This window comes from Cyprinodon tularosa, unplaced genomic scaffold, assembly GCF_016077235.1.
Source record: "Cyprinodon tularosa strain WSP-4 unplaced genomic scaffold, ASM1607723v1 ctg617, whole genome shotgun sequence".
NCBI lineage: Eukaryota > Metazoa > Chordata > Actinopteri > Cyprinodontiformes > Cyprinodontidae > Cyprinodon > Cyprinodon tularosa.
This window is the reverse complement of record NW_024039360.1, coordinates 271,365-297,057: the sequence shown is the minus strand read 5'-3', so window position 1 is coordinate 297,057 and position 25,693 is coordinate 271,365. Positions and strand designations below refer to the sequence as shown.

Below are 25,693 nucleotides of genomic sequence, written 5' to 3'. Positions count from 1 at the left end.
TTAACATTTAGCTGTGGATTTAATGTGAAGTGGGAAATTTTGGAGGTATGTCTCCATTATTTTACCCAGTTTAAGCAATGCCCATGACGCTACCGAAAGCCCCAACCTTTTGTCTTTTATTGGCAGTTCAAGTTATGCATAGTCTGACCATAAGACTTTCGACTTTATTGTGTTTTGTGCGTTTTTGTTAGTAACTGATATTTTAAGTTTAGCTTGAAGATTATTATTCCTCAGAGAAGCTGTTTCTTACTCCTTGAATATTTTATATATATAGGTTTGAGAGCCAACTAGACATAAACTTTGGCTTTGTAAGTCATTAATGTCTTTCCTGAAGTCAATCTGATTAGAAATGCCGATATTATGTTTGGAAATAGAAACCACACAACAAACCCACTCAATTTACATGGTTTCAAAAAGCTTTGATTAGTGGCATAGTATTAAGACTTTGCTCAAACATTTGTCATTTTGTTTGTATCTTATTAAGGGACATTTACAGTATCTAGATATTACTGGTGTGTAGGCCTGTTGCAAACAGAAAATCAATTGATCACATACTGAAAATTTATCACATTTACATATTTTTTGTATTCATTTTATTTGCCTTGCACATTTCTTTGACTTTCTTGTGTCTCCCTCTATTTAAAAAAAAATATTGTGCATGAAAAACAATTACCTCTTCTTTTACTGTTTCCATAGTATCGCCATTGTAGCATGAGCACCCTATGACTGAGGAACAGAAAGCCAAAAACATGGTTTTAACATTTGGAAAAGCATATGAATTGGCTTCAGTGCCAAAATAATGGGTACAGTGTTGGATCTTTTTTTGGATTCAAAAGAAATGATAATCTTATCTTTTAATGTTATTTCTGGGACTTTTTATCGTCCTGCAAATCATGCTTTCATGACGGTTCTACTTCTTTGAGAGCTTGAGTTTGTGGATGTAATAGACTTGAATGTATAATTTTTATCATTGGACAGTGAAAGAGAAGTTGCATTATATTAAAAGTTGGGCATTTCCTTTCTGTTTGCAGGAACACTAGCTTTTTGGTGTATCAGAAAGGAATGATTAAAATGCATTATTAAAGCCAAAAACTACATTGAATATATAACTGGCATCAGTTTATTAAAGTTTCTGGTTGACACTGTATATGGCATCACATAGGGTTCCTTCATTTAATTCTAGAGTAGATATTTGCTGCAGATGAAGTCCCATTGCTCAAGCAGGCCTTCCCGTTAAGGCGATATACATCCCCCTGATATCTTGTTTGCTCTTACAGCTCTGTCATAAACCCTGCAGGGAATATCTGGATTTAACAACTAGCCTCTGTTTGCTTGCCTTTCAGACCCACCTGACAAGCATGATGTGGGCTTTAACACCCAAGGGCTGCCAATCTGGTTATGGAAACTTGTCAGAGACAAATCTAAGATAACAGAAAATGTGGCAGAAAGAGAATGGGCTGTTATTCTGAGGAAACAGGCCCTGTCTTTCAATTCGTTCTTGCTTGTCTTTTCATTAGTCTTCTACCTAACAATCAGGCAGTGGCAATGCCAGAGAATTGTGTGTGGGGGTCGGGAGTTTTTGTAGGGGGTCCAATAAAATTGGACACTGCAAATATTAGTGAAATTGTTAGGAGGTTTTTGCTTAACCTCAGCTATAACGACTAAATTCAAATTCATCTAACTAAATTATTATCATACAGAAACACAGCATATAAATTGAGCGATGGTAATTGTTGATTTTGCCAAGAAAACTGTCTAAGCTTAATGCTAGGTGCCACTAATGTAGTTTGATGGCGGCCCACTGTGATAAGTCTGACCCATTTACAGACTGGATTTCTATGTGCAGCCAAGGAACGAAGGGGGTATGGTTCGGGGACTAGTGGACATCGTCCCTGCTTTTTGGGGATGACGTAGTTCTGCTGGTTCCCTCTTGTTAAGACCTACAGCATGCACTAAGACGTTTCTCAGTTGAGTGTGAAGCGGCTGGGATGATCAGCTCTTCCAAGTCTGGGCTGTGGGTTTCGAGCGGAAAAAGGTGGCTTGTCCCCTTCAGGTTGGAAGTCTATCTTGGGATCCTGTTCACGAATGAGGGGAGAATGGAGCAGGAGATCGAAAGATGCATCGGTGGGGCTACTGCAAAAATTTGGATGCTGCACCTGTCTGTTGTGATGATGAGAGAGCCAAGCTCTTTATTGGTCAGCCTATGTTCCTACAGTATATTCCTAAATCTGGATCATGACCAAAATAAAGATACCCCAGATGCTCCTAAAAACTTTGTTTTCTTTTGACATATATAATTGGACTGACTACACGAATGAGAAACGGTGTGGTAAGCTGAAAGATCCTGTAATATGTCCAGCTATTTTAAGCCCTTATTTTTGTCTTCCTTTTTTGTTTTTAACCACTGATAAAACTATTTCTGTTCTTGTTCCCTCATGATTACCATGGTGATGCTGGTTATGGTAAAACTCCATGTCATTTCTTGCAGGATGATAGTAAATGAACAGCCGTAACTTACAATCATTTCCCAGTTGCTAGTTGATACTGCTTCCTCAGCAGCCTGAGTAAGACCCTGCTGGAATTTTGACCGATCAAATACCCAGTTTATGGGTCTGCATTTTTTGCAAATTATGTGGTACAGATCCAGGGCCAGTTGAGAGTGCACAGAGCAAGCAAAATTTCTGTGATCAGTCTTTGAATCAGATAAACGATGGACCACAACGTGTGAATAATCATAATTAATAATTATGAACATTGCTGGGGTGGAGAGGTAGAGAGCTGTTTCCAGTGGGTGTTATGACCCCCAAGGCACCCCCTCACGCCGCCTCTTTTACTCAGTACACGTTAAAAGAAAGTCTTCAAAAAGTGGATAATTTGGAGGCTCAGCTATATCTGTAGAACTGCAGCTCTCATTAGAACACTTTTTTCAGTCAGACTGTTTTTTCAGGAAGCAAATGTAACATTTCTCTCTCTATGGCTATCTAAAAGGCCACATATGCAGTTGCTTTCCCTCTTAATGAATACATTAACTTATCTAATCACAGCTCACATATGCTTTGGTCACGCGTTCTAATTGCTGTAATGACTTTTCCTCTGCTGTAGAAGGCTTTCTTGTCTGTATGTGTGCTTCTCTGCTTTATATGGATTTTTATTTAAAAGTTTTATTTCAGTTGAAGCCTTTCCATCCTTTCAACTAAAGGTCATGGTGAGTGTTTTGTGTTTTCAAAGAACTTTTCTTCACACTTTAAAAACCACAAATACCTTAAGTATTTCTTTATATTTTCCATGCCTTATGGACACCAGCTTTATTTAACCTTAGTAATATGTATCTCATTTATTTTCCATTTTTAATACAACCATTTTGAGAAGATTAAAGGGTCACTCCTACTAAATAGAATGATCTATAAATTCAATATCACTCTTGGCAATCAATGTTTCATCAATACCCTGACTCTTCATGATACCTGAGAACACCAAATATGACACTTATGCTGCAATACTTACTGGGTTTATACTGCTGCTTTAAATACTTACTAACCATATATGGTGATGTTTTATCATTTTGGAGCAACTTCCAGAGATTGAGTCAAACTATTTCAGCAAATAAGTAGTAGATTTTAAAACATTAGAGTATTAAGTAGACTATTAACCTACTAAGACTATTAAGTAGATTTATTTAAACATTGTGACGACTTGTTCCTATTTATATATCCAACCATCTTCTCCTGCTTATTGCATCAGCGCCACCAGTGCCTATCTCTGGCAGATAATTGGCGAGAGGCAGAGTACACCCCAACAGGTCGCCAGTCCTTCACAGTCTATAGATTTGGCTATTTTTTAAACTTAAATATGAAAATTCTGCTGTATCCCAATCAAAGCCAATTCTATGTCCTGTGACTTAAACGTCATGCAGGACTTAATGTAGCCAAAAAACCTCAAACTCACTTAAGCCTGTGAACATTTTAAAGGTGTTACGTTGTCTAAAACAGAATGATAATGCTAGGCAGCATAAGTCATGACAGTTGATGTGTTATTTCGTGGGTTAACCTGTGATTGTCCATTTAAATTAGTGTCTAAAAGAATCTATAAAGGGGGGTCCTTTAGGTAAGAACAAGATGTACCCAATAAAGAGGCCAGCAATTGGAAATAAGGGGGTCAGCAAAGCAACTTGGATTTCCTTTTTTGCTCTTGATTTAGCTTACTAGTTACCTGCTGAGGTGTGTTGTCTGCTGCACCTTTAGATTAGTTTGAACTTATATTAGATATTTTGGTGCAAATCTAAAATTGCACAAAGCAACTGCACAAATTGCACAGTTAAAATCTGGTTGTGTTTAGCTAAGTAATCAGAAGAAGTTCACTGGTGTCATTAAGGGATGGACATGGTCAGCAAACTTAGACAAGGCAAAATTCTGAATCTTTCATCCTTTGGAGGAGGTAATATTTGTCCAATATGTTCTTGTAAACTTGTGTAAACTATGGCTTCAGTTTGCTTTTTGTAGCTGACAGGAGTGGTAGAACTGTAGTTTTCTGCAGCTATTACCAATCTGCCAATATTCAAGATTTTATACAGAGAGATTATTTAGCATACTTTTCCTGGTAATGATTTGTTTTCTGAACTACATTTACCTTTAAGTCCTATAAGGCCAGTTTACCCATTTTCCTTATACCTCTAACATTTCCACATTTAGTCCTAGATGCCTACATGAATTTATCTACTGACATTTAGTTTGCTGATTCATTGTTTGTTTTAGAAAGCATTTGCAACCAATATAGGGGCTAATGAGCACTGTTTCATTAAAGGAGCTTAATGTTTGCTAATGGATGTTATTCATCTCTTAATGAAATGAGTTGTTCAATGTCTTACCTTAACTGAGAAGGTACTGATAGCATATGTTTCCAAGAGATAGACTGTCAGTATAAAGTCAGATATTCTGAAAATTTCAATTTGATACATAAAATAAACAATGAGGGAGAATAACGTGAAAAGCTGCCCATCATGTTCAGCCAGACTGTCTGCGAAACAACCAGGTTTAGAACATGATCATGAGGCGCAGCTGTCTGACAGACTGACACTTTTGGTCTCAACAGTATTTCCTCCAACCAAAGAGGCACAGGGATAAAATACAGAGAAGCGAGTTGACAAACCAGAATTGGGCAAAAAACGACTCTCCCACTGGTTCAATTTGGTGCCATGAGCACATTTGTGTGAAGAAGAGCCTGTTTGAAACTTGAGTGCTGGCAAACTGGCTGGCAGACTCAGGTTGATGGCAGAGATTTTACTGAAGATAAGAAGAGCCTCAGTTTGAGGGGGCATTTATAATAGAGTGCAGAGCAGTTTGTTCCAAAATGGGCCATAGTCATTGGGGGAGTGTGACACCTGCCTTTACAGAGTGACTGACAAAAAGCCTTTTTCTTTTTACACTATCTCCTGCTTTTGCTGTTTTTGGTAATACATTAACTAGTCCTGACACAATGGGCATCTCTAATGCATGACTCTTTTCTTGAAACTATATTTTAAATTACATCTGTGTGCAGGATTGCAGCAAATCTAGCTCAGGGACAGCCTTTAAATGGAAAACCTCTGACTTAAGGCAGGCGAAATATACACCTCAAAGTTTCATCATTCAGAAATAAAACTTTTTTTATTTATCCAATCCTCTCTTGTATCCTTTTTTAAATACTCAGCAACTTCCCAGAAGGAAAAAAGCATGCTGAGCGAGAAATGACTGTTGGAGTGTAACTCTGTGTGTCATTTATATATGTGACAGCATTCCTACCTGGAGTGCTGCAGAGCTGAGCAAAGGAAGCAGCCCAAGAGGCCTTTACATTTCTGCAATTATAGAGAGTAACAGAAGGGCTGCTTGTCTTCATATACCACTCTAATTTTAATGTTGCTCTAGCTTTAGCCTTTCCAAAGGTATACCATTGATTCACTGCTCTCTTAAAGTAATGATTTTAGGCATTGATCTAAATCTAACATTAGCTATACTACAGGTGCGTGGGGGATTTTTGTGGAATTATAAACTTTTGATGGGTTTGCTTGAGCAATTGACACAAATTCCCACACCACAGCTGGCTTGGAAGAACCTTAACATTGCCTAACTGATTTAATGGGTTGCTTTTGCACAGGAGCTCTGTAATGACAAACTTCTGGATCTTAGCTTTACCATGACTCATTTCCAGAAGTGGTAATATATTGGAATGTGCAGACTTATATGAAAGGTGGAGGTGCATTAAATATGGACCAAGTTAAAGAGTGATGACGTCACGACCAGGACCACACTCTCTGAGACCTATACCAAGATGCTTAATTTACTTGAACCGCTGTAAATATATAGTAAAAAAAGAGGTCATCCCACTTAATCCTGGAGGTTGACCTGATTAACACATTCTTTTTTTCTTTGCCTTTTCTATATATTTCAAAACTGAGGACATGTTTGGTGGTGAGAGAGAAGGTGCGTTCTCAGTGAAAGCAAGACTGCATGTAGCTGTTAGCTTTTTTAAAGCAACGGATCAAAGGTCGCAATCAAAGAACCAAATGCTATGGTGTTGTAAACATTTGCACAGTAAAATTTCATGCTCCTAATGAGCAATAATAGCATTGTATTTAGTCTGAGATGGCAACATCCAGCGAGCTATAAAGGTGTGTTCACACCAAACACAATTCGGGGTTTTATCTTTTTTCCACATAAGGAGCAATATTCACTTCAATAATGATAATGAGCTAAAGTGGATTTGTTTCCACTCAGAAAGGAAGAGTCAGTTGCAGATAGCATACAGATTGATTCATACTAGTAAAAATAAGTACCTTCCCATGTGTATTTTTGTTTTTTTTTCCCACTCCCCTGTCATAACCTAGTTATGACAGGGGAGTGGAAGAAAATAATAAATGGTTTCCATCATTTTTTGCCCAACAAAAGTTATAAAAATGTGGCATCCATCCTTTTGAGAAGTTGCAAATACTCGATTTGTACTTTAATATGAGTATGAGGGTTGCTCTTGTATGGAAGATTTCTTTTTTGGGGTGGGTGAAAACTTTTAAAAGACAAAATTAAGTAGACCAAGGGGCACAACAGACTAGCTGATAGCTGTTAAATCAGTCACCTAGGAAATAAAAGATTGCAGTACAACACCTTAAAAGTATGGTGTTCCATCTACACTGACAGGTTGGGCAATGGAAACATTATTAGGACAAGCATCCAAGAGCCCCATGTACAATGCTGTATTTAGACTGTCAACGATATCCTGTTTAAATGCAAAGTCAATTGTGAACGCGCCTCAAGGGGCTACAAGACATCTCTTGGCGCATCATCTGCCCCTTTTACAGCTCATTTTGAAGCTTTCTGCGCTTTTCGTGCTGCAGATTTGGCTTGATGCCAGAGTTGGAAAATCTGAATTTTTGCAGCTTAACGATGAGCATAAACCAATCAGAGAAGCTTGATCCAGTAAGTGTCTTGGAGACAGAGACTACATGCAACCCATGATTTCCGCTTCTCTAGAGTTGTCAGTATATGAAAAATGAATTGCATCATTGGGTATACCTCCATTGATTTTAATAAGCCAGGAGAATGGATTTTTTATGTGCAAGGAAACAGAGTGCTTATATTGTTATTAAACCACTGAAACATTTTCTTACCGAACTGTGTCTAAGCGGTTTATGTATCCCTATATTAACTGAAGGCACACCCCAAATTACAAGGAAAAGAACAAAGTGGCTCAACACTCAGAACGCCAAGCATCCAGAATATTCAGAAATTTAGATTTTGGCCCCTTTTTGACGCTTAAAACACGTTTGGTGTGAATACAGCCTAACTTCCTTGAGACGCTGCAAAGATTCAGTATTCAGTTCCTAGGTATGATAATTTGTTTACAGGGCAACTATTAATCATCCAATTTATAAATCTGACCTTTTTGAGAGAATAGAAGGATGAATATTCCTCTGGTTACATAAAACCAAAAGTTTGTAAGTTTTCAACTTACATGCAAAGTCTTTGTGAAACCAAGCTGTGACAGGAGATTGCTGTGAGGATTCTTCCAGTTAGTAGGACAGGAATGCTGAGTGAGTTTGAAGATGAGGAGACTAAATGCTGGACAAACATTCAAGACACCTATGATGGGCTATCGACTCCAGGCTGGTGCAGATATTTATGAAGGAAATTAGATGGCTCCTATTAAAGCAAATGAAAACTTCACTGGAGTTTACTTTATAGAAAGCCCAGCATTCTTTTTATGCAGCTGTACTGCAATGCCCTACTTGAATTGGTTGATCATATAAAAACCAATAAAATGCAATGATGTTTGTTATTGTAACAGAACAAAATAGGAACACTTCCCGAGGGTAATTTGTCAGTAATTTCACAAGCCTGTCTGAAATCACTAGAGGTATTTAGGAGAATTAATCAATTTACTGAGGCATAAACATGCAAATTTAAGTAGAACATTGTTTTTATTTCTCTGAATAACATGATAATTATATAACTAATATATAAATAATTCTTGTATTACACTAAACAACTACACCTCTGTTTTAGCATTAAACAGATTGCAGAAAAAAAGGCATGATTTTTCAGTGGCACTTTTGTGCTGAAAATGATCCTTTCTTGGATCCATGTTTGATTTTGGTATCACTGTTATATTCTAAACTGACATTTTGCATCTGCTACATAAAAAGCAAAGCCAGCTGTTTTTCAAACTATCCCAGACTGAGGGAAAAGAACAGGCTTCTGTTTTTCATGAAAAACATCATCTAATGTATTTAGATTGTTTTCCTTATATCTTTTGGACTAGAACAGTTATGTTTGCATGGAAATGCAGAAAATACTGTTTTTTTTTTTTTTCAGCCACTAGTAATAACTTTATAAAAGCAGAAGTTTCTAAGGGTCTGAAATACGAACAGCTCAAGGTTTGTAGTAAAGGACAAATTGAATATACTGTACTTTGACTAGAATCCGGTATCCTGTGCTTCATATTGAATTTTTACCAACAAAAAAAAAAAAACATGATGTGAAGAGCACATAAAAGTAGAAACTGGAATAAATATTCTATCTTTTTTTGTGAGATACTTGTGTTAATCAGCAGACTGCTTTAAGTGGCAGAAAAGGAATGAGTTTTTTGTTTTCTTTCTTAAATGTAGAAGATTTAGTTGTTTTATTGAGCTGCTTAGAATTAAATCCTCATTGCATTTCACATTAAAGCAAAAATATATCTAACTATGAATAGTCCTTTTTAATCAAGACTGCTCTGTAGCTTACTGAGGGATTAAGATCAGACTATGCAGCTTGCTTTGAGTAATTGGCTTTTAATATGCTTATGTGTATGTCCCTGAGTAACCACACATTCTCTAAAAGGTCTTTGAAGCTAAATTAAGCAGTCAATGGAAATTTATTTTTTACCTTATCGTATGAAAAAAATCGCCTCTTGCTTAATGACCTTGATACATTCCTCTGTAAATATTTCAGTTAAAAACTGCAGTGTACGGACAGATTTTTACTGTACCTCAGACAGAGATGTTGACTTCGTTCAACTTTAAGTCAAACCTTAGACTTACATTACAAAGTCCTGACACTGACTTGAGGATTGAAACTTGAGTGTCATAAACAATGTTCTTATTGCTGTGTTGGTAAGTGGATTGTAGATAATTTGAGTAGAAGGGAACAGAATTTATTAATGAAGACTGTTGTTTCTAATTTACCATGTTTGATCAAATTACCAATTATTCAATGGCCATTATCAATGAGTCTTTGTAAATCTTATGTACACTTGTCTTTAAGAGACTTGGGACTGAACTTTGATTTGCCACCTTAGGGTCCTGTCACACCTTGCTGATATTGACAGCGTATGCCTGACGTCCCAGAATCTCCTAAAACGCTGACATACGCTGACATTTCTATGTATTTTTTCAATTTTTGCCATAAACATAATGTATTCATAATGAGTCCAGAGGGTATGACCAATGACAATGACATCTTAACTTATGCATAACGCACGGCAGAGTAATGTCCATGAAATGCCACAAGCCAGAGTCCACCAAAAAAAAAAGAAATAAAAAGAAAAAAGAAAAAGAAAGAAGGCTTGCAGTCGCAGCAGATTCAGCGTCATGTCAGCTAGGAAGTTTGTTGGTCGTCGGCGTGAACGCAGGGAGGATCCATCACACTCACCTTCTCAGTCTGGAGGAGTATAGACGGTTTCCTCCTTTGAACCATCTTTTAAACCAAAATGGTGCCTATACGCCATTATACGGTAGCTGTACATTGGAAACACTTTCAGCGGTTATCTGTAATATGTCAAATACGTTGATATGCAGTGGAGATATGTTCGTAATAAGTTACGCATAAGTAATGCACACGTTATGAGTAACACTTATAAGTAACTTCAACTTAACTTATGTCCTCGATCAGATAAGTTACTTATAACTTATGCCCCATGTATGAGCATACGCCAGCATACAACGGGAAATTTTGTGCCTGCTTATTGATATACAACACACTTGTCGTATATCAACGTGTACCAGCATATTTCAGCGTACTTCAGCGTGCTCGTAGTCTTTCACTCAACTCCCAACATAAAAAGCCTAATAATCAGTACTTTTTATGTCAAGATAAAAGGAAGTACAAAGTTTTTTTAAGAAAAAAAAAATCTGAAACTTGAACATGAGCCATTTCAAGAAACTCTGAGCCGAACTGTACTTTTTATTCCCTTAAAGCAGAAGGTTTAAAAGATTTTTTGCTGATTTAATGCAGCAGATCTGATGAGCTGCACTGAAATGAGCTGTCAATAATTTTCTTGCTTTTAAAAGTGTCTCTATGAAACTCTTTAAATATTTTAATATTCTGGTCAAATGACCGTCAGCCTGATATACTTTCTCCTCTATGAGTTTAACATCTTTTAGTGCACACAACCAATTCTTTGTGTGTGTGTGTGTGTGTGTGTGTGTGTGTGTGTGTGTGTGTGTGTGTGTGTGTGTGTGTGTGTGTGTGTGTGTGTGTGTGTCATCATAAGTACTCAGCTGTGTGTGGCCAATGCCTGAAGCCTCAGGCAACACATTGAAACAGTGACTGGCAGATCTCATTTGGTATTTAATTTCACATGGGTGAGCTCTCATCTATGAGGACCCATTAGCCCACGGCTAATAGGCAAGCTGAAAAATGTCCACATTTCCTCAAAGTGATGTTTACCTTCACAAGGCTTATGTGATTTTGCAGTGAGTGCCTAGAATATACTGCAGCAATAAAGTGTATATTGACAAACAGCAACTTTGGAAGTATGAGTGAACAATTTATCAACAATTATCTCAACAATCTGTTTTTTTTATGACACAAGACATTCCGTTTTGAACGTCGTACTTAATCCAGTAGGAAAGAAAAAAAACTTCCATGTTAGAACTGAATCCAAGTTATATTGTAAAATCTTGCCAGAAATACCAACAAAAGCAAAACTTTTGTCATAGGGCCACATCCAAATGAGTCCCAAAATTTTTCTAACTCTAGATTTTTAGTAATTACTTAAATGTACTGCATATGAAACTAATATTTTAAAATGGCCTAGCCATGGGGTATAAAAAAACAAACAAAATGAAAAACACAAAAAACATAACAATCTTCAAATAAAACAATATTACCCATCCTAACACTGTCTAATTAATCCTTTTGGACCCTGAAATTAATTTCCCCCCAAGCGCACAAGCAGATATCAACATTGTTATGCATCATCGGCTGGCAGAATTATCACCAAATTGGAGACTGGAACAATGGCAAATATCATACCAATTACATACTGTAAATATTTCTGTCACTCTAGTTGACAGCCTTAGAATATCATTGCTATTACTAGCATCAGTATTTGTAAGACAAACAAATGCATATCTTTTATTTTTTAAATTTTGTAAACAGCTGCTGATTAAACTGGATGTTACAACAGTGACATGATTATGAGTTGTTTTTAGCGAGAAATCGATCAGAAACTCTGTGAAAATGGTCACATCAGCCATGTCCGCCTCTCTGGCTTCAATGCACGCTCCTGACACGAGAGAAACAGAAATTCATACAACACCGGGACAAAGAACGTCTGGAAGTCAATCATAGCTTCACATACCTGGGACATAAGACTGTTTAGCAACAGCTAGTAGTGACAACTTCTTCTTCTGCTTGGAAATGCTAAAGGCTGCTTTTCTGTGCATGCTGCCACTCCCTGGTGAATTCCAGTACTGCACATTTTACTCAGAACTGCTCAGAAGCGAGATCAGGGGCTCTTGAGAAAATATCCGGGGCTGTAGCCCAAATAGCCGGGCTATTGGTGTTGTTGGTGTTGTCTGCAACAACAACACCAAGTCAAATTCCTTGTAAGTGCAAACCTACTTGGCAATAAACTTGATTCTGATTCTGATTCCTAGATCTGCCACTGTCATGTCACAAACTGAACAGTGACTCCCTCTATCCCTATATATTGACCAATTAACTTTGTAGACAGTTATTTTACCTGGTAGACACCAGAGATGCAAATATCTCAGTCTTTAGAAATTCAATTCCAAGAAAAGATTTTCGATTCAAAGAAGATTTTTGTATTTAAATTGATTTTCAAATGAAATTCTTTTAAAATGTGTCTGAAAAGAGGATATGGCAATGCAAACACTTTCAATGAAGAAGCTACATGAAGACATAATGTACCCCTGGTCTGTGTATTACCATAAATCTAAAAGTCTTTGACGAAAGTCTTCACAGAACTTGGGAATTTAGCAGGAAGCTTGTTGCGTTGCGCCAGAGTATGCTGGTCTGCTGCTTTTCACTACTTCTTTTTAGGTCGGAGCGATGTCACGCCAAATGAGCCCCAGCTTATGTCATTTCCCTGAATCTCAATTTTCTTTTTTACTGTTGCAAACCACTAAGGTCATGTCACGTTCTCTCCTCCCCGGGGTGTTGTAGAATCCAAAGTGCAGGTTCATGTCTGAACTCCTAAGCATGTTGATGAGTGAGAATGAATGTAACAACAGATACGCTGAGCTCCGTAGTTTATATTTTAAGCTCCCATGCTAACACTTCATTGTTTAACCTTATTAGAAGGTGTCTTTGATGTCATCAGAGAAACCTTTGATTCTTTATACATAATACATATAAATAACCTTTCAGTTTGGTCTTTGATGTTTACACAGCTTCATTATGCGATCTGTGTGCATGCAAGCCTCTGGTTATATTGCGTCCAAATGCTTGTGATTAAGTCTTAATGTTTGCAGGTATACATTTGTGGATGTCCTGTACTTTTCAATTAGTAGGAAACTGGTAGAAGTGAAATTATTATGATGTATAATATAAATAAATTTGCTTATATAACATGTAGGACTAACTGTTATTTATTTCAGCTTTTTACTCCCATAAACCTGACCATTAAAAAAAAAACTTGCTTAAAAAAAGCAAGTTAATAGAATTTTGTTTCACCTTGTTAATCTCCTCTGTGGCAAAATTATTTACTGTTAAGTAAATACATTTGTCAATAAGCATCCCCTTACGAACAGATTATGTCAGATTAAATTCTTGGCCGCTCTGATACAAAGTTACAGCAGCGAATAAAATGCATTTGGACAAACGTTTTTAACTGTTTTTGCTTTTGTTTCACACTATTTCAGTACTATCCGCTTAACACTATTACATGCTGGTCAAACACAGATTAATATGATAATGATACTTATAAATATGTATTTTGTATATGTCATTGTGCTGCAAGGTTTATGTTTATTTTGGGCTTTCTCTTTTCACATTTTTATTAAGGTAAACATGGGCAGCGTTGGTATTTGGGTTGTGGCTGTTCTGCTGGGAACTCTGGGATACTGGACTGCTGAGGGACACAGGAACAGCCAACGAGGCAGCTTGAATACACACAGCTCCTACCAGGAGTCCCACTTCATGGTAAGCATTCTGACTACTTATTTTATGAAAGACTAACCCTTACGTTTGATTAGCGGAAAGCAGGCTCGGACTGGTAATCTGTGATACCGGGCATTTGCTCAGTGGGCCGGTCCTAATTTCAGCGTGCGAGGGCCGGCCCTCCTTAAATCATACCAGCCCCAACACTTACTCTCCGGCCGAAACACCTACCTGTGACTAGTAAATAAGAGGGCCGGAGTGGAAGGAAAAATGCCAGGGCCGAAAATTTATCCCAGTCCGAGCCTGGCTGAAATTGTAAACATTCGATTCTAATGTGGGGTAATGATAGAATGATAGGAATGTACTCCTTTAATGACAGGGATTTACACATTTTGTCTGTTGGGTAATTAACTATAATCCACAAACACAATTATAATGTAAAAATAATTTTTATCTGTATGGCTATTTGCTGGGTATTTGGTGGCTAAGATAACTACTGGAACAGTCATACATTCACCTTAGATTATCAGTCTGCATCAGGAATAGGTGAGAGCTTTCAATTAATATTTTAAATGAAATGTGTTGGAGATTTTTAAAAAAGCCTGAAGCTTATAAACTCTTCACACCAAATACTGCACAATTAATGATAACAGTGTGCATAGCAAATAACATTAAACCCTAATAAGTTGTCAGCAAAAAAAGAAAAAAAAATATTAAAGCATGCTGGTCAAATTCTAGGTAAAATGGACCAAGGGTGCTTGCTGTCTGCTGTTTGGTTTTGTTTCTAACCCCCCCAACCCCGACCCCCACCCTCCTCTGGAATCCCTTGATGCATTCCACCATCCATTTATTCATGCAGTGTCAGAGTCAAGTGTAGCAACAACTTAAGGCCATCACTGGAGGGAATTGTGTGTATCTATGAAATTACATGAATGCATTCTCAAATTATTTAAGACGGACAGCTTTTTCCTTCCTGTGACAAAATTGGTCCTAAAATAGTCAAAGACTAGATTATTTCAGGAGTGCAGCAGAACTATGACCAAAACTGGGAGATTTCAAAGAAATCTGTTCGCTTTCTCATGCAGATCGTGTTGAACCGATTAACTCAGGCCACATATTTTTATGTTTATCTCTACAGCTACTGTAATGTATCTTCATAACATGTTGAAGATGGTGGAAGATTTCCAAATGCTGATAATTTGACAATACAACTATAATATTTATGGCAAAAGTTGTGGGGTTTGTTAAGAGCAGCACCAACCATGGAGAAAGACTAAACTGTGCTCATTGGATTAAAGGCTTATGGGTAAGAGGGTTATGTGTAAAACAAACAGGGACAAACTGCATAAACACAGAAATGAAAAGGATGGAAATTGCCTCCTTCCTGGGATGGCGAATGCTCTCTTGTTTTCATTTTCAGAAGTGGAGCTTTTCCTCACTGCATTTACATGTTGATAATGGCTTTAACCTATGAGGCTTTGCTTTATATCCTACAGTTCCCTGACATTCCTATCTTAATTTATATTCAAACTCAGGAACACCTTAAGGCTGACATAACATAACGTATGCAGCCATATCAAACGCAGTACCCAGTCCTAATGCAAATGTGTAAGTTGATATTTGTTTTATTTACCTCAGTTGTTTAACAATGTGTTGGGATAATGATGGAATTATTTATTCTAGCTATTATTTATTCTACATTTAACATTTCCCCCCCTTTTGTGTTTGAGGTTTGTTTTTTTTTAAATCTATTACAATAAGTGCTTGAAGGCCGTATATCATTTTTGCAACCCTTCCTTTTCAGTAATGTTCCATCTTGTAGCTCACAGAAGGCATAATCATTACGATGACTGAAATCAAAAAGTGTGTAAAATATTGTATAAGCTGGGATAGCCCTGTGATATAAGGTATAAGTGATTTTCTTTTTTTATTTTATTCTATTTATTTATTTTTGACTAAACTGATCCTTTCCATGATTAAAGGTTTGGTTCCCACAAGGAAACATTAACATTGCTATAAACATTCGTTGTTCCCAGGTGAAATTAGTTTGGCATATCATACAACCTAACCTAATAAACTAACCAATAGATGTAAAATAGGGGAGTGGTGGCCTAGTGGAGCATTGCGCTAGAGCATTACGTCTCGGAGCTCCCTGGGATCCAAGCAGTGGCAGCCCACTGCTCCCCAAGGGGATGGGTTGAATATAGAGGAGAGATTCTCCATTGTAAGCTGAATAAAAGTTCAATTATAGAATATTCTAAGGCTTGTCTGCTGTTTAATGAGCTCCACCACACTTTAAACACAAAAATATTAGAAATACAATTAATGAATTACTCCTCTGAAACCAAAGATTTGATTTACTCCATATCTAAATACACCCACTGGGGTAACTGTGTATCTCTTAGGCTAATATTATAAAGTTAGTGCAACTCTACTGTATATTGAAAACTGTCACTTGTACTGTAGATGTATGTCTGTTTCTGTCTCCTGAACACCAGTCAGCCTCGGTAGATGGCCGCTCACACTGAGCCTGGTTCTACTGGAGGTTTCTTCCTGTTAAAAGGGAGTATTCCTCTCTACTGTCGCTACAAGCATGCTTCTTATGAGGGATTGCTGTCGAGTCAATGAGTCCATGCAATCAGCTCTTTTTTTTTTTTAGATAGAGTATTTTGAACCACTCTGACTATGGTTGAATTGTCTCTGTGAAGAGCCTTGAGATTATGTTTTTAGTGAATTGGTGCAAGATAAATAAACGGAACAGAATTGAATAGTTTCCAGTTAAAAGGTTGAAGTGTGTCAGAAATATAAATAAAGTATATGTACAGTTAATGTTGATACATGACTTTTAATGAAACACAGCAATGGACTTACAAGAGTGAGATCAACTGATCCTCAAGCTTGCTATTTTGAGTGGCCTTGTTTATAACATTGCTTTTGGCCAAAATGTAGGTCTTTGCAGAAACTTCTGTTTATAGTTGCTGGGGGAATTTAAAGGGCTTCCTTAATGGAAGAAGATACTCACAGAGATTTTATTTTTTTTACTGATATCATTTATATAGAAGCAGAGGCAATATTACTGTTTTAGGATTGTCTACATATGGCCTTAAGTGCTCCCAGCTCATACAATATATTACTTACTTTTTGCCTAAGCTGTTAAAGTGGTGGCTGTGAGGCAGAACATGACATAAATAAAAGTAAAATGTCACAGGATTTGGTGTAGAGTACATTTTTCTGTTAGTCTATTCACAATATTAAGCCTGCCAAATGAAGTAAATTAAGTTACAGTCAATCTGGTTTTAACACTTTCTCACCTAGTCTTACAAAACTGCATTATAGCAAAACTGCAGAAGATAGCTCTTCATGATTGTTTGTATGATTTTTAACAATCATTTTGTGCCCCTTGTTTCCTTATCTCTCTTTTTCTAAGACTCCTAGATAAAATATATTTATCAGTCTATTATCCCTTTATTTAGGAGCACACATTTTAACTTTACCAACATTATCATCATCATGGTATTGGTTCCTATTAGTTTTCAGCCACCCCTCAGTGCATGTTGGTCTCTGACTGACCATCCTAATGAAAATGTTCTGGCTCTGCCACTGTACCCCAGACCTGCTATTTGGAAAAAGCATCAATGGTCAAGAAAACTAAAATGCACAGTTTGACCAGGGCTAAAATATATGTGTTGCTGAGTGAGGTAGGGAACAGATTTGTTATTCACATAAAGGAAGTATTATTCATGTCAAAAAAGTCTCTTGTATGGATGAATTATATAAAAATTTCACTCCAGGCAGCATTGCACTTATCCATGGCTGTGATATCTGAAAAGTACAGTAAGGATACATTTACAGAATTATTTTATTTCCTAAAAGTGGCTTCAGGAAGAGCCTTGATCTAATCCTGATTATGTTAAACACCCATGGGGAATTTGTGCTAGAATTAACCATTTCTAGAACCCTAACAGCTTTAACTAATAAACAAAATAACAAAAACCCCTGAAAATCAGAACGCCCATCTATGACATTTAATGTTGGCAAAAATGGTCATGTTTTTGCTTCCTCATTTTATTATATTAAGATGTTTCTCAATCTTTCATGGATTATTTTGGTCTTTAAAAATCTGACTTAACCATTTCCCCCCATTTAAAATGTAATTTATTCATATTCACAATTCATCAATATAGATTTTTCAATTCTCTACATGCTATAGTGTTCCTTTAGAAATAGCTTACCCGGGCGCCCTGACCTCCTTTTGTTCAACACCAGTGAAGCATTGGGATGACAGAGGTCCAGTGAATCATTCTTACCGAAAATAGTACCAGTTCAACACATAGATACAAGAGCAATGCTCTTGTTAGTTTAGTCTGCCCTCAAGTCAGTCATCATCATGGTCCAGGTAATCTTGCTATTCCCTAAAATGCAATGCTTCCAGCATAGTCACAGCCTCATATCATAATGTATGGGAATATCGATGATATTATGTTTACAGCAGTCTGTGTGAATGCCTCACACCTTTTTACACTTATTTGATCATCTACTGTATGGTTCACCCTATTGATACTGGAGAAGAGGAATGTGATGATTTGAAAAAGTTGATATGAGCCTTTTTACATTTTTACAGCCTTTTTTTTTTGCAACAGGTCAGCTAGAGCAGTGCCAGCATACTGTATATCACACTGCTATTTAGAATTTGATAAAGTCGAAGAACAAACAAAATTTCACACAAAATGCAATTATTGGGCTGCATTGTGGCACAGTTTGTTGCACTGTTACCTTGCAACAAGAAGGTCCTGGTTTCGATTCATGGCCTGAGGGCTTTCTGCATTGAGTGCATATTGTCTCCATGAACATGCAAACTCCATGTGCATGCGTGAGTTCTGTCTAGGTACTCTCGCTTCCTCCGACAGTCTAAAAACATGACGGTTAGGTTCATTGTTGTCTCTAAATTGTTTTAGTAGTTAGTATGTGTGTATGATTGTCTCTGTGTCTCTTTGTGGTGCCCTGTGACAGACTAGCAACTTACCCAGGGTGTATTCAACCTGTCACCCATAGACCACTGGAGATAGGTCACCCTAATAAAAAAAAACAAAAACAAAAAACAAAGAAGAAAGTCCATCTCATGGGCTTTAAAAATATTTAGAGTGGGGAGTGGCCATGTACTGGTTAGGGCATAGAGCTTGAAATCCTAAGGTCCTAGAGGCCCACTGCCACAGAGTGGGAGTATGCCACTCTGGGTCCCTTAGCAAAGACCCTTAACCCCACACTGCTCCCTGGGAGCCACACGATGGCAGCCCGCTGCTCCCCAAGGGGATGAGTTAAATGCAGAGAGTTAATTTTGTTGCTCTGTACTTGTGACAGTGCATTGATAATAAAATGCTTGGGGGAAAAAAAAAAAAAAAAAAAAAAAGTAGAAAAAACCTCCTCCTGCTTTTGGTACGTTGGCTCAGCACAAGTTTGCACTGGAAGTGAACCGCTTCAGGATCAGGAAAAACCATTCAGAGACCAGTAGTTGTAACAGTGTCAGAATATGTCTCTTTGACCTGTTTAAGGGTCCTGGAAGGGTTTATAGACACAGGATCAATTTCAGAACTTCCATAGCTTTGGAAGCACCAAAACTGTAATAAAACTTTCATACACACCAGGCTTTACTGCATTCTGGTAAAGATTTTGTCCTAATTCAACATACTCCTTTAATACCTTCTTGTCATATTGCCTGAAGCCAAGAGGTAACACAAGTCAAGATAACAGCCCACGGCAACAAAGGTTAAAATATCCTGAATCCTCTCTCCTCCCAATTATGCACACTGTATCTGTCAAGATTCTAACACTTTTTTTTAGTTGATGGGAAAACAAAAGTTGTATTTAAAAATATACCTCTCAGCTCCTATTACCAGGAGCTATAATTTGAAAAGAAAATATTGGATCCGTCTTCACCGAAACCCAGTTGATTTGTCCTCAAATTACATCTGATAGAAAATATTTAAATATATCCAAGAAAAGAAAGCAATACCACAGGGTGGGAAAAAAGTGGAAAAAACAGGTTACTGCTAATTAAATGTGACATGGCAATATTTCCCCTAATGTCTAAGCATATAAAATGTAATGATTAAAAAATCCTTTTGTTTTTTCAAAGAACAGAGAAACAGTATTTTTAGAAAATAGAATGTAACCTCTCTGCCACCTCTGAGCTTGATTTCATTCTTTAATCAATTGATCAAACGGCGCTCTCAAAATGATGGAAGGTGGTGCTGAGGATCTAACCTAGTTTTATTTGGCCATTATGAGGAAGCCTGTCTGCAATTAAGATGGACAGATGGCATATGTAGAGAGGAAAAAGGAATAGAGATGTATCCGTAAAGACGTAGCTTTGACAGGGAGCCTTACAACTGCTGTGTTCCTCATGAGTATTGGTCTCCTGGGAAGCTGAAAGGGGGGTGGAGGGATGGGTTTATACAGAAACGCACACTTTTATCGGTGAGCCTCATTACTGGAGGCATCTATGCTGAGGGACAAAAATGTAAAATGTCACTGTGCTTGAAATATTGCCACATATTGGATTGTTCAGAAGTGGTGTTGCACTGAAAGACCACTTTGTTCTATTTTGAAATATCATGTCAATAGCCTGTTTTCTCTGCATATGTAAATGAAGCACATCTCAAGCTTATAAATTTATGCGAGTCCTTAAGCTACAAAAAGCCCAAGTGATCGGTCACTTATAAGCACGCAATGCACATTAAATTGCCTAATTTATTAATTTATTTTTTTTCTACTTGCTTTGATTCTGTTTTATTTTCCTATATTTTAATCATGTAAAGCACTTTGCATTGTCTCTGTACTGAATTGTGCTATACAAATAAATTTGCCTTGCCTTGCCTTGCTTAAATAATATCGCCTAATTAAGATTAAATGCCTGTAGTGTTAGAAGATACTCAATAAGTAAATGGAGTGTACCTAGCTCAATCTCTATATAAATAGAAGTGTTCTTAAAGATCTTTAGTGTTTGTGAATGATGTTGGTTGAACAAACAACATTGTTATTATAATTATTATAATAATAATGATGATGATGACAATATATTTTATTCAAAGTGCCTTTCAAAACACTGTACAAAAAACATAATCAACAATTGATAATATTAAGTACATATGCATGTATTTAACTGAAGAAAATGTTTTTTAATTTAACTTATCAAAGGACTAAATTTTCCTTTGGGATCAATAAAGTTTCTTTAAATTTTATTGGATTTAATTGAATTAAATTGAATTGCATGCCTCAGATTTTAGTGCTTTATGTATCAGTTTGCTTGACCTTGTAAAATGGCACAAAGTGAAATATGTAGAAATCTCTTGTCATTGCATATTCTTTTATTTCATTAGTATTTTATATTATGTCGTTACACAATGATTGTCTTATTCATGTATCCATGTATTCATACATGTATCCAATTCTATTCACTTTAGTGGATTCAAAGTAAATTGTAGATGCATTAATTTATGTTCCAAGCTACACTTAAAAACATTTTGTGTTTAGTTCATTGTTTTAATTAGTGATTTTTTTGGGGGGGAAAACCAGCCTTTTGCGTGAGGTAATTAAACCAGGAGTCGCTTCTCCTGCATGACAGGGAGGTGACAGACGACAGCTGATCACATGGTATGGTAAGGATGCAGCTCTTCCTCTTAGATAAAGTGTCTGTGGTAAGGAGAACTTCCATTAAACAGGAAGAAACGTCCAGCAGAACAAGGCTCACTTTGAGCTACTTTCTTTACTTTGTCAAGAATAGTAATACAGTTAAACAAATAAATACATAGCGAAGATTATTATTTATAGAGAAAAACATGAAATTATTGGCAGCAACAGCATTTCAGTTGGTATGGCAAGGAGAGAAAATATAATACAAAGAAAGACAGGGTCCACTGTATCATTTTCAGAAAGAGAGTGTGCTGTCATTGGTAGCAGTTTTTTGTCCCTATAGTAAGGTGTTATAGCCAAACAGAAATTCCAGATCGGCTCCATCATATAACTTTCATCATCCAGAAAGGGTTTTGCATGTTGCATGGATGGTAGAAACATACCATTAATAAAAAACATGATATCAGTATCCTTTTAAATAGGACTGACAAATGACACACTGCGTATACAGTTGGGCTCAACTGTTTGTATCTTAAATAAACACTCCAGCAGAACATGTTGACACTTGATATCTTGCTGCCTGTCTGCAAAGTATATTTCCAATTAGAGTGATTGAATTGACTCTGTCTTTGTATCGGAGTTTTTCTATTTTCTCTGTTGTCATCCACCGTCATTTTGTGTTATTCCTTCTTCATTTATCTGTATGCCCTTGTTTTGTACTATAGTTAAGATTTTTTTTCCCAGAGAAGAGGAAAAGACAGAGTAACGGATGGCAAGCGAAAAGCCGCAAAAAGGAGGATGCTATGTTCCCCCTCGCTCCTCTGAGCCGGTGTAATAACCAATTTTGTGTGTGTTCTCTGTTTGCAGGAGAGGGAAAAAGCAGACGGGAGCATCGATCAATGTGAGTACACTTACAGTGTTCAAACCAAAACAGTATTTTTCAAAATATGCCATGTTGTGCACCATCGCAATAGGCTTTTTCTTCTGCTGTTAGTCTGGTATGTTCTTTGGTCCTCTGATTACAGGGAAGCATCACTAAGTAATTCAGCTCTGAATAGCTCAGATAAAGATCAGCTTTTAGGGGGAAAGCGGCTAAAATATCATTTGAAAAAGATGAGAAAAATCTCTTATTGCTGGATTGCATTTATGGCTCCAGTGCCCCAAGAGTTTTTTTTCAGAAAACAATTTCCGATGCAACTTTGTTCCACAGAACCATGTGTGAAGCCTAGCTACCAGTGAGATTTCAACAAAAAAACCAACTCCACAAAGAAAACATCTTAAATCATTCAGTCTTCGTGAAAACCTCTTGATGATGTTGACATATAACTAATTATTTTCCTGTCAGATATAGAAAATCAAAGTTTCTCCTCATATTCTGCGTTAGTGATTGCTTAAAGGATTTATGCCAATAATGGTCACCTGGTCCTCACCCTGAACCCTAGTATAATGATTTAGAGATTCTTGTTAAACATTATTTTTAAGTATTGGACCAATAGTCAATCAGCTCTCCAACAGTATTTTCACCAAATGTTCAGGTGTTGCTACTTAGGATATGAGAAAGTAAAATAACGACAAACTAATCTCACCGTGACAAATGTAGAAAATCTCACCTTCTAGTTTTATGTTAATTAAATATCAAGATATGTAGATATTAATCACAGTTAATTATAGATATTAATCATTGGTGGCAAAATGTGTGGTTCCTCTGTTGCAGCATACTTTGCACAGCCCATGTTTGCCAATAGAACAATCCCCTTTTCTAAATCTAAAAGGTTAGAGCATACGGAGAGAAAGAGAGAGAGATTTTTGCACAAACTCTGGGTTTTCAAAGGTCGTCTTTTATGCTTTCTTCTTGTAAGTTTATATCACAGTTCTACAGGAGTTTGGTCTTCCCAGTATCAGTAATGCACAATAGGAAATATATTTTCTATCTGTTAAACCATTTCTGTTTGCTCTTTGGTTTCCTTAAGAGAATATTGTTTTTGTATCTGTTTTGTAATAGTACTGTAGTTCCCAAATTGTAAGGGCTTAAGTTGCACTAAAGGGTCAGAAAGGTTGTTTAAGTTTTGCAGAGGACAGTTTTATTTTTTTGTAAATGAAACTTAAGATTTGCTTATTATGGCGAAACCATTTGGTTTCAGATTTTATTACCAGCAATGTTGCTTTAGACAGCTGTGTTCAGGAAAGCTGTGCTAGAAACTACTAATGAAGATAAAGTACCTTTCTTTTATATGCTTTGTTCACACGTTTCATTTACTGGAGTTCCATATATTGCTACTATTTCATAGATTAACGAGTGAGTGAGGGAGACTGAACAATATCTTCAGGGCTAAATGCTTCCTACTTCACAGGTTACTTAATTTTCACGGTTTAAGTTCTTCATTATATGCTGTCCTTAGTTTATGAATGAATTGTTTTATGCTTGCCTTTTTCTAAATCTTATTCTATTTGCCCAAACATATACTAGCAATTGTTTTGGTATACAGGTATTATTCTGCCTTTAGGGTAGTATATTTTTTCTTTTCATTTTATTTTCTAACTATTAAGTTAATATTTATTTTTAATGTCTAGTAATTTACCTCTTCTTAACTTTTGGCATTTTAAAAATTGTTCATAACTGATTTTTAAAAAAATCTTCTTTTCAACTTACCCTGTTTTATTGATGCTGGGATTAAGAACCTATATACATATGCAGCTATTGTAAGGTAAACATGTGGCTGTTTTTATACATGCTAGCTTTCTTTTAACATGTTAATTTACCCCTATCTATTCATTGATAATAAATTCTGAAGTTTTCATGAATTCAACTCTCTTGAATTCATAACCTTTTGCACAGCAGTTGGGTAAGAGAATTAAAAGGGATCAATTTAATAAGGAAAATGTCTGTTTTAATGCGGTAACTTGAAGCTGTAATTTAGGGTAAAACAATGTAACCTGAAATGAAATTGAACCTGCCTGCCCATCTTAAGACTTGACATGTACTTGCCTATCAAATATTTAAAACTTGACTTGGACTTTCCTCTCCAAGAGTTGAAATTTGGCATGGACTCGACAGATACAAACTGACACAGGCCTTGTAGGAATGTAGCTCAGTAGACGGCACCATTTATAACAAAAAAAAAATAAAAATGTAATGCAACAAAATGACCAATACTGCAAAGGTTATAAGGTTGCACAATGACCACTTACTTTTCAGACCAGCTAATAACTTAAAAAAAAACAACATTTTTTATGACACCAGTAAACATCCTATTCTTTAGGTAATACAGCTATTAATTTTTCTTACCTGATTATAATAACCCCATTATTAAAAATCGGGTAACAGATATAAGTAAAAAAATCAAATAGGAGGGTAGGTTGTGTAGTTCTAAACTATGTATTGAAAAGTGTGGAAATTAGTATTTGCATTTTAAATTCTCTCCCAATCCTCTTTTTTTAGTGGCATTGTTGTCGCTGCATCTTCATGACTTAACATTCTGATGATGACATTAATCAAAACGACCCAGTTTTAGCTCTGGAGACATTTCCAGTTGAAACTTGCTTTGTTACAAAGATCGTGTATAAAGGTTGTCTGGCAGGTGAGCCATTCCTAGATTAAAGGTCACTGCTTCCTAATGACCTTTCATATTATTTACTTCCTGTTATTTTTTTCTCAGTAGGATCCATATGGAAAAATTGAATATCCCTCATTTATCTTCCCAGGGAATGGAGATAAATTTTGTCCTTAGTGCTTAATTTATGAACCTTTGCAGAGACCTAATCAGAGTTTGTTACCGTCACAAATTAAACAATGGCAAGAGGGAAAGCAAGTTAAGCAGTCATGTGGTTCATTTAGATTGTAATTGGGTGAGAATTAGATGGGACAGGGTTGACAGAGAGACTCTCTAATAAGCAGAAAACGACTGAGAACGAGGCTGGGAGGAGATGAGCAAAGAGAAGAAAGGAGACAGACTAAAGAGACGGAGGACTTGGTTGAGGGAAGAGGAAAGTATGACAGATCTGAAGTCATTTTGTGCTTAATAATTCAGTCATTGTCAGCTTCTCTATGGAGATATGGAATGTGGAAGCAAAGAAAAAAAACTTGACCAAATCATGACAAAGAGATTGGAAAAAAAATAAATAAATAAAAAATGTAGGTTGTCTAAGGGAATATGATCTCTTTTAAAAAGTGCAATGGATTATGTTTCAATAGGACGCACTGAGATCAATGC

The 25,693-nt window shown here is 36.6% G+C and overlaps 1 protein-coding gene across 1 annotated transcript in view; it reads left to right on the top strand.

Moving 5' to 3' along the window:
- Positions 1–25,693, top strand: part of fstl4 (follistatin-like 4) — a 249,648-nt gene that overhangs the window by 15,838 nt on the left and 208,117 nt on the right. The window contains exons 2-3 of the mRNA XM_038307643.1: positions 13,758–13,895; positions 22,350–22,383. Of these exons, the coding sequence (XP_038163571.1) occupies positions 13,764–13,895; positions 22,350–22,383 (166 nt within the window). The 5' untranslated portion in view covers positions 13,758–13,763. The remainder of the gene's footprint in view (positions 1–13,757; positions 13,896–22,349; positions 22,384–25,693) is intronic.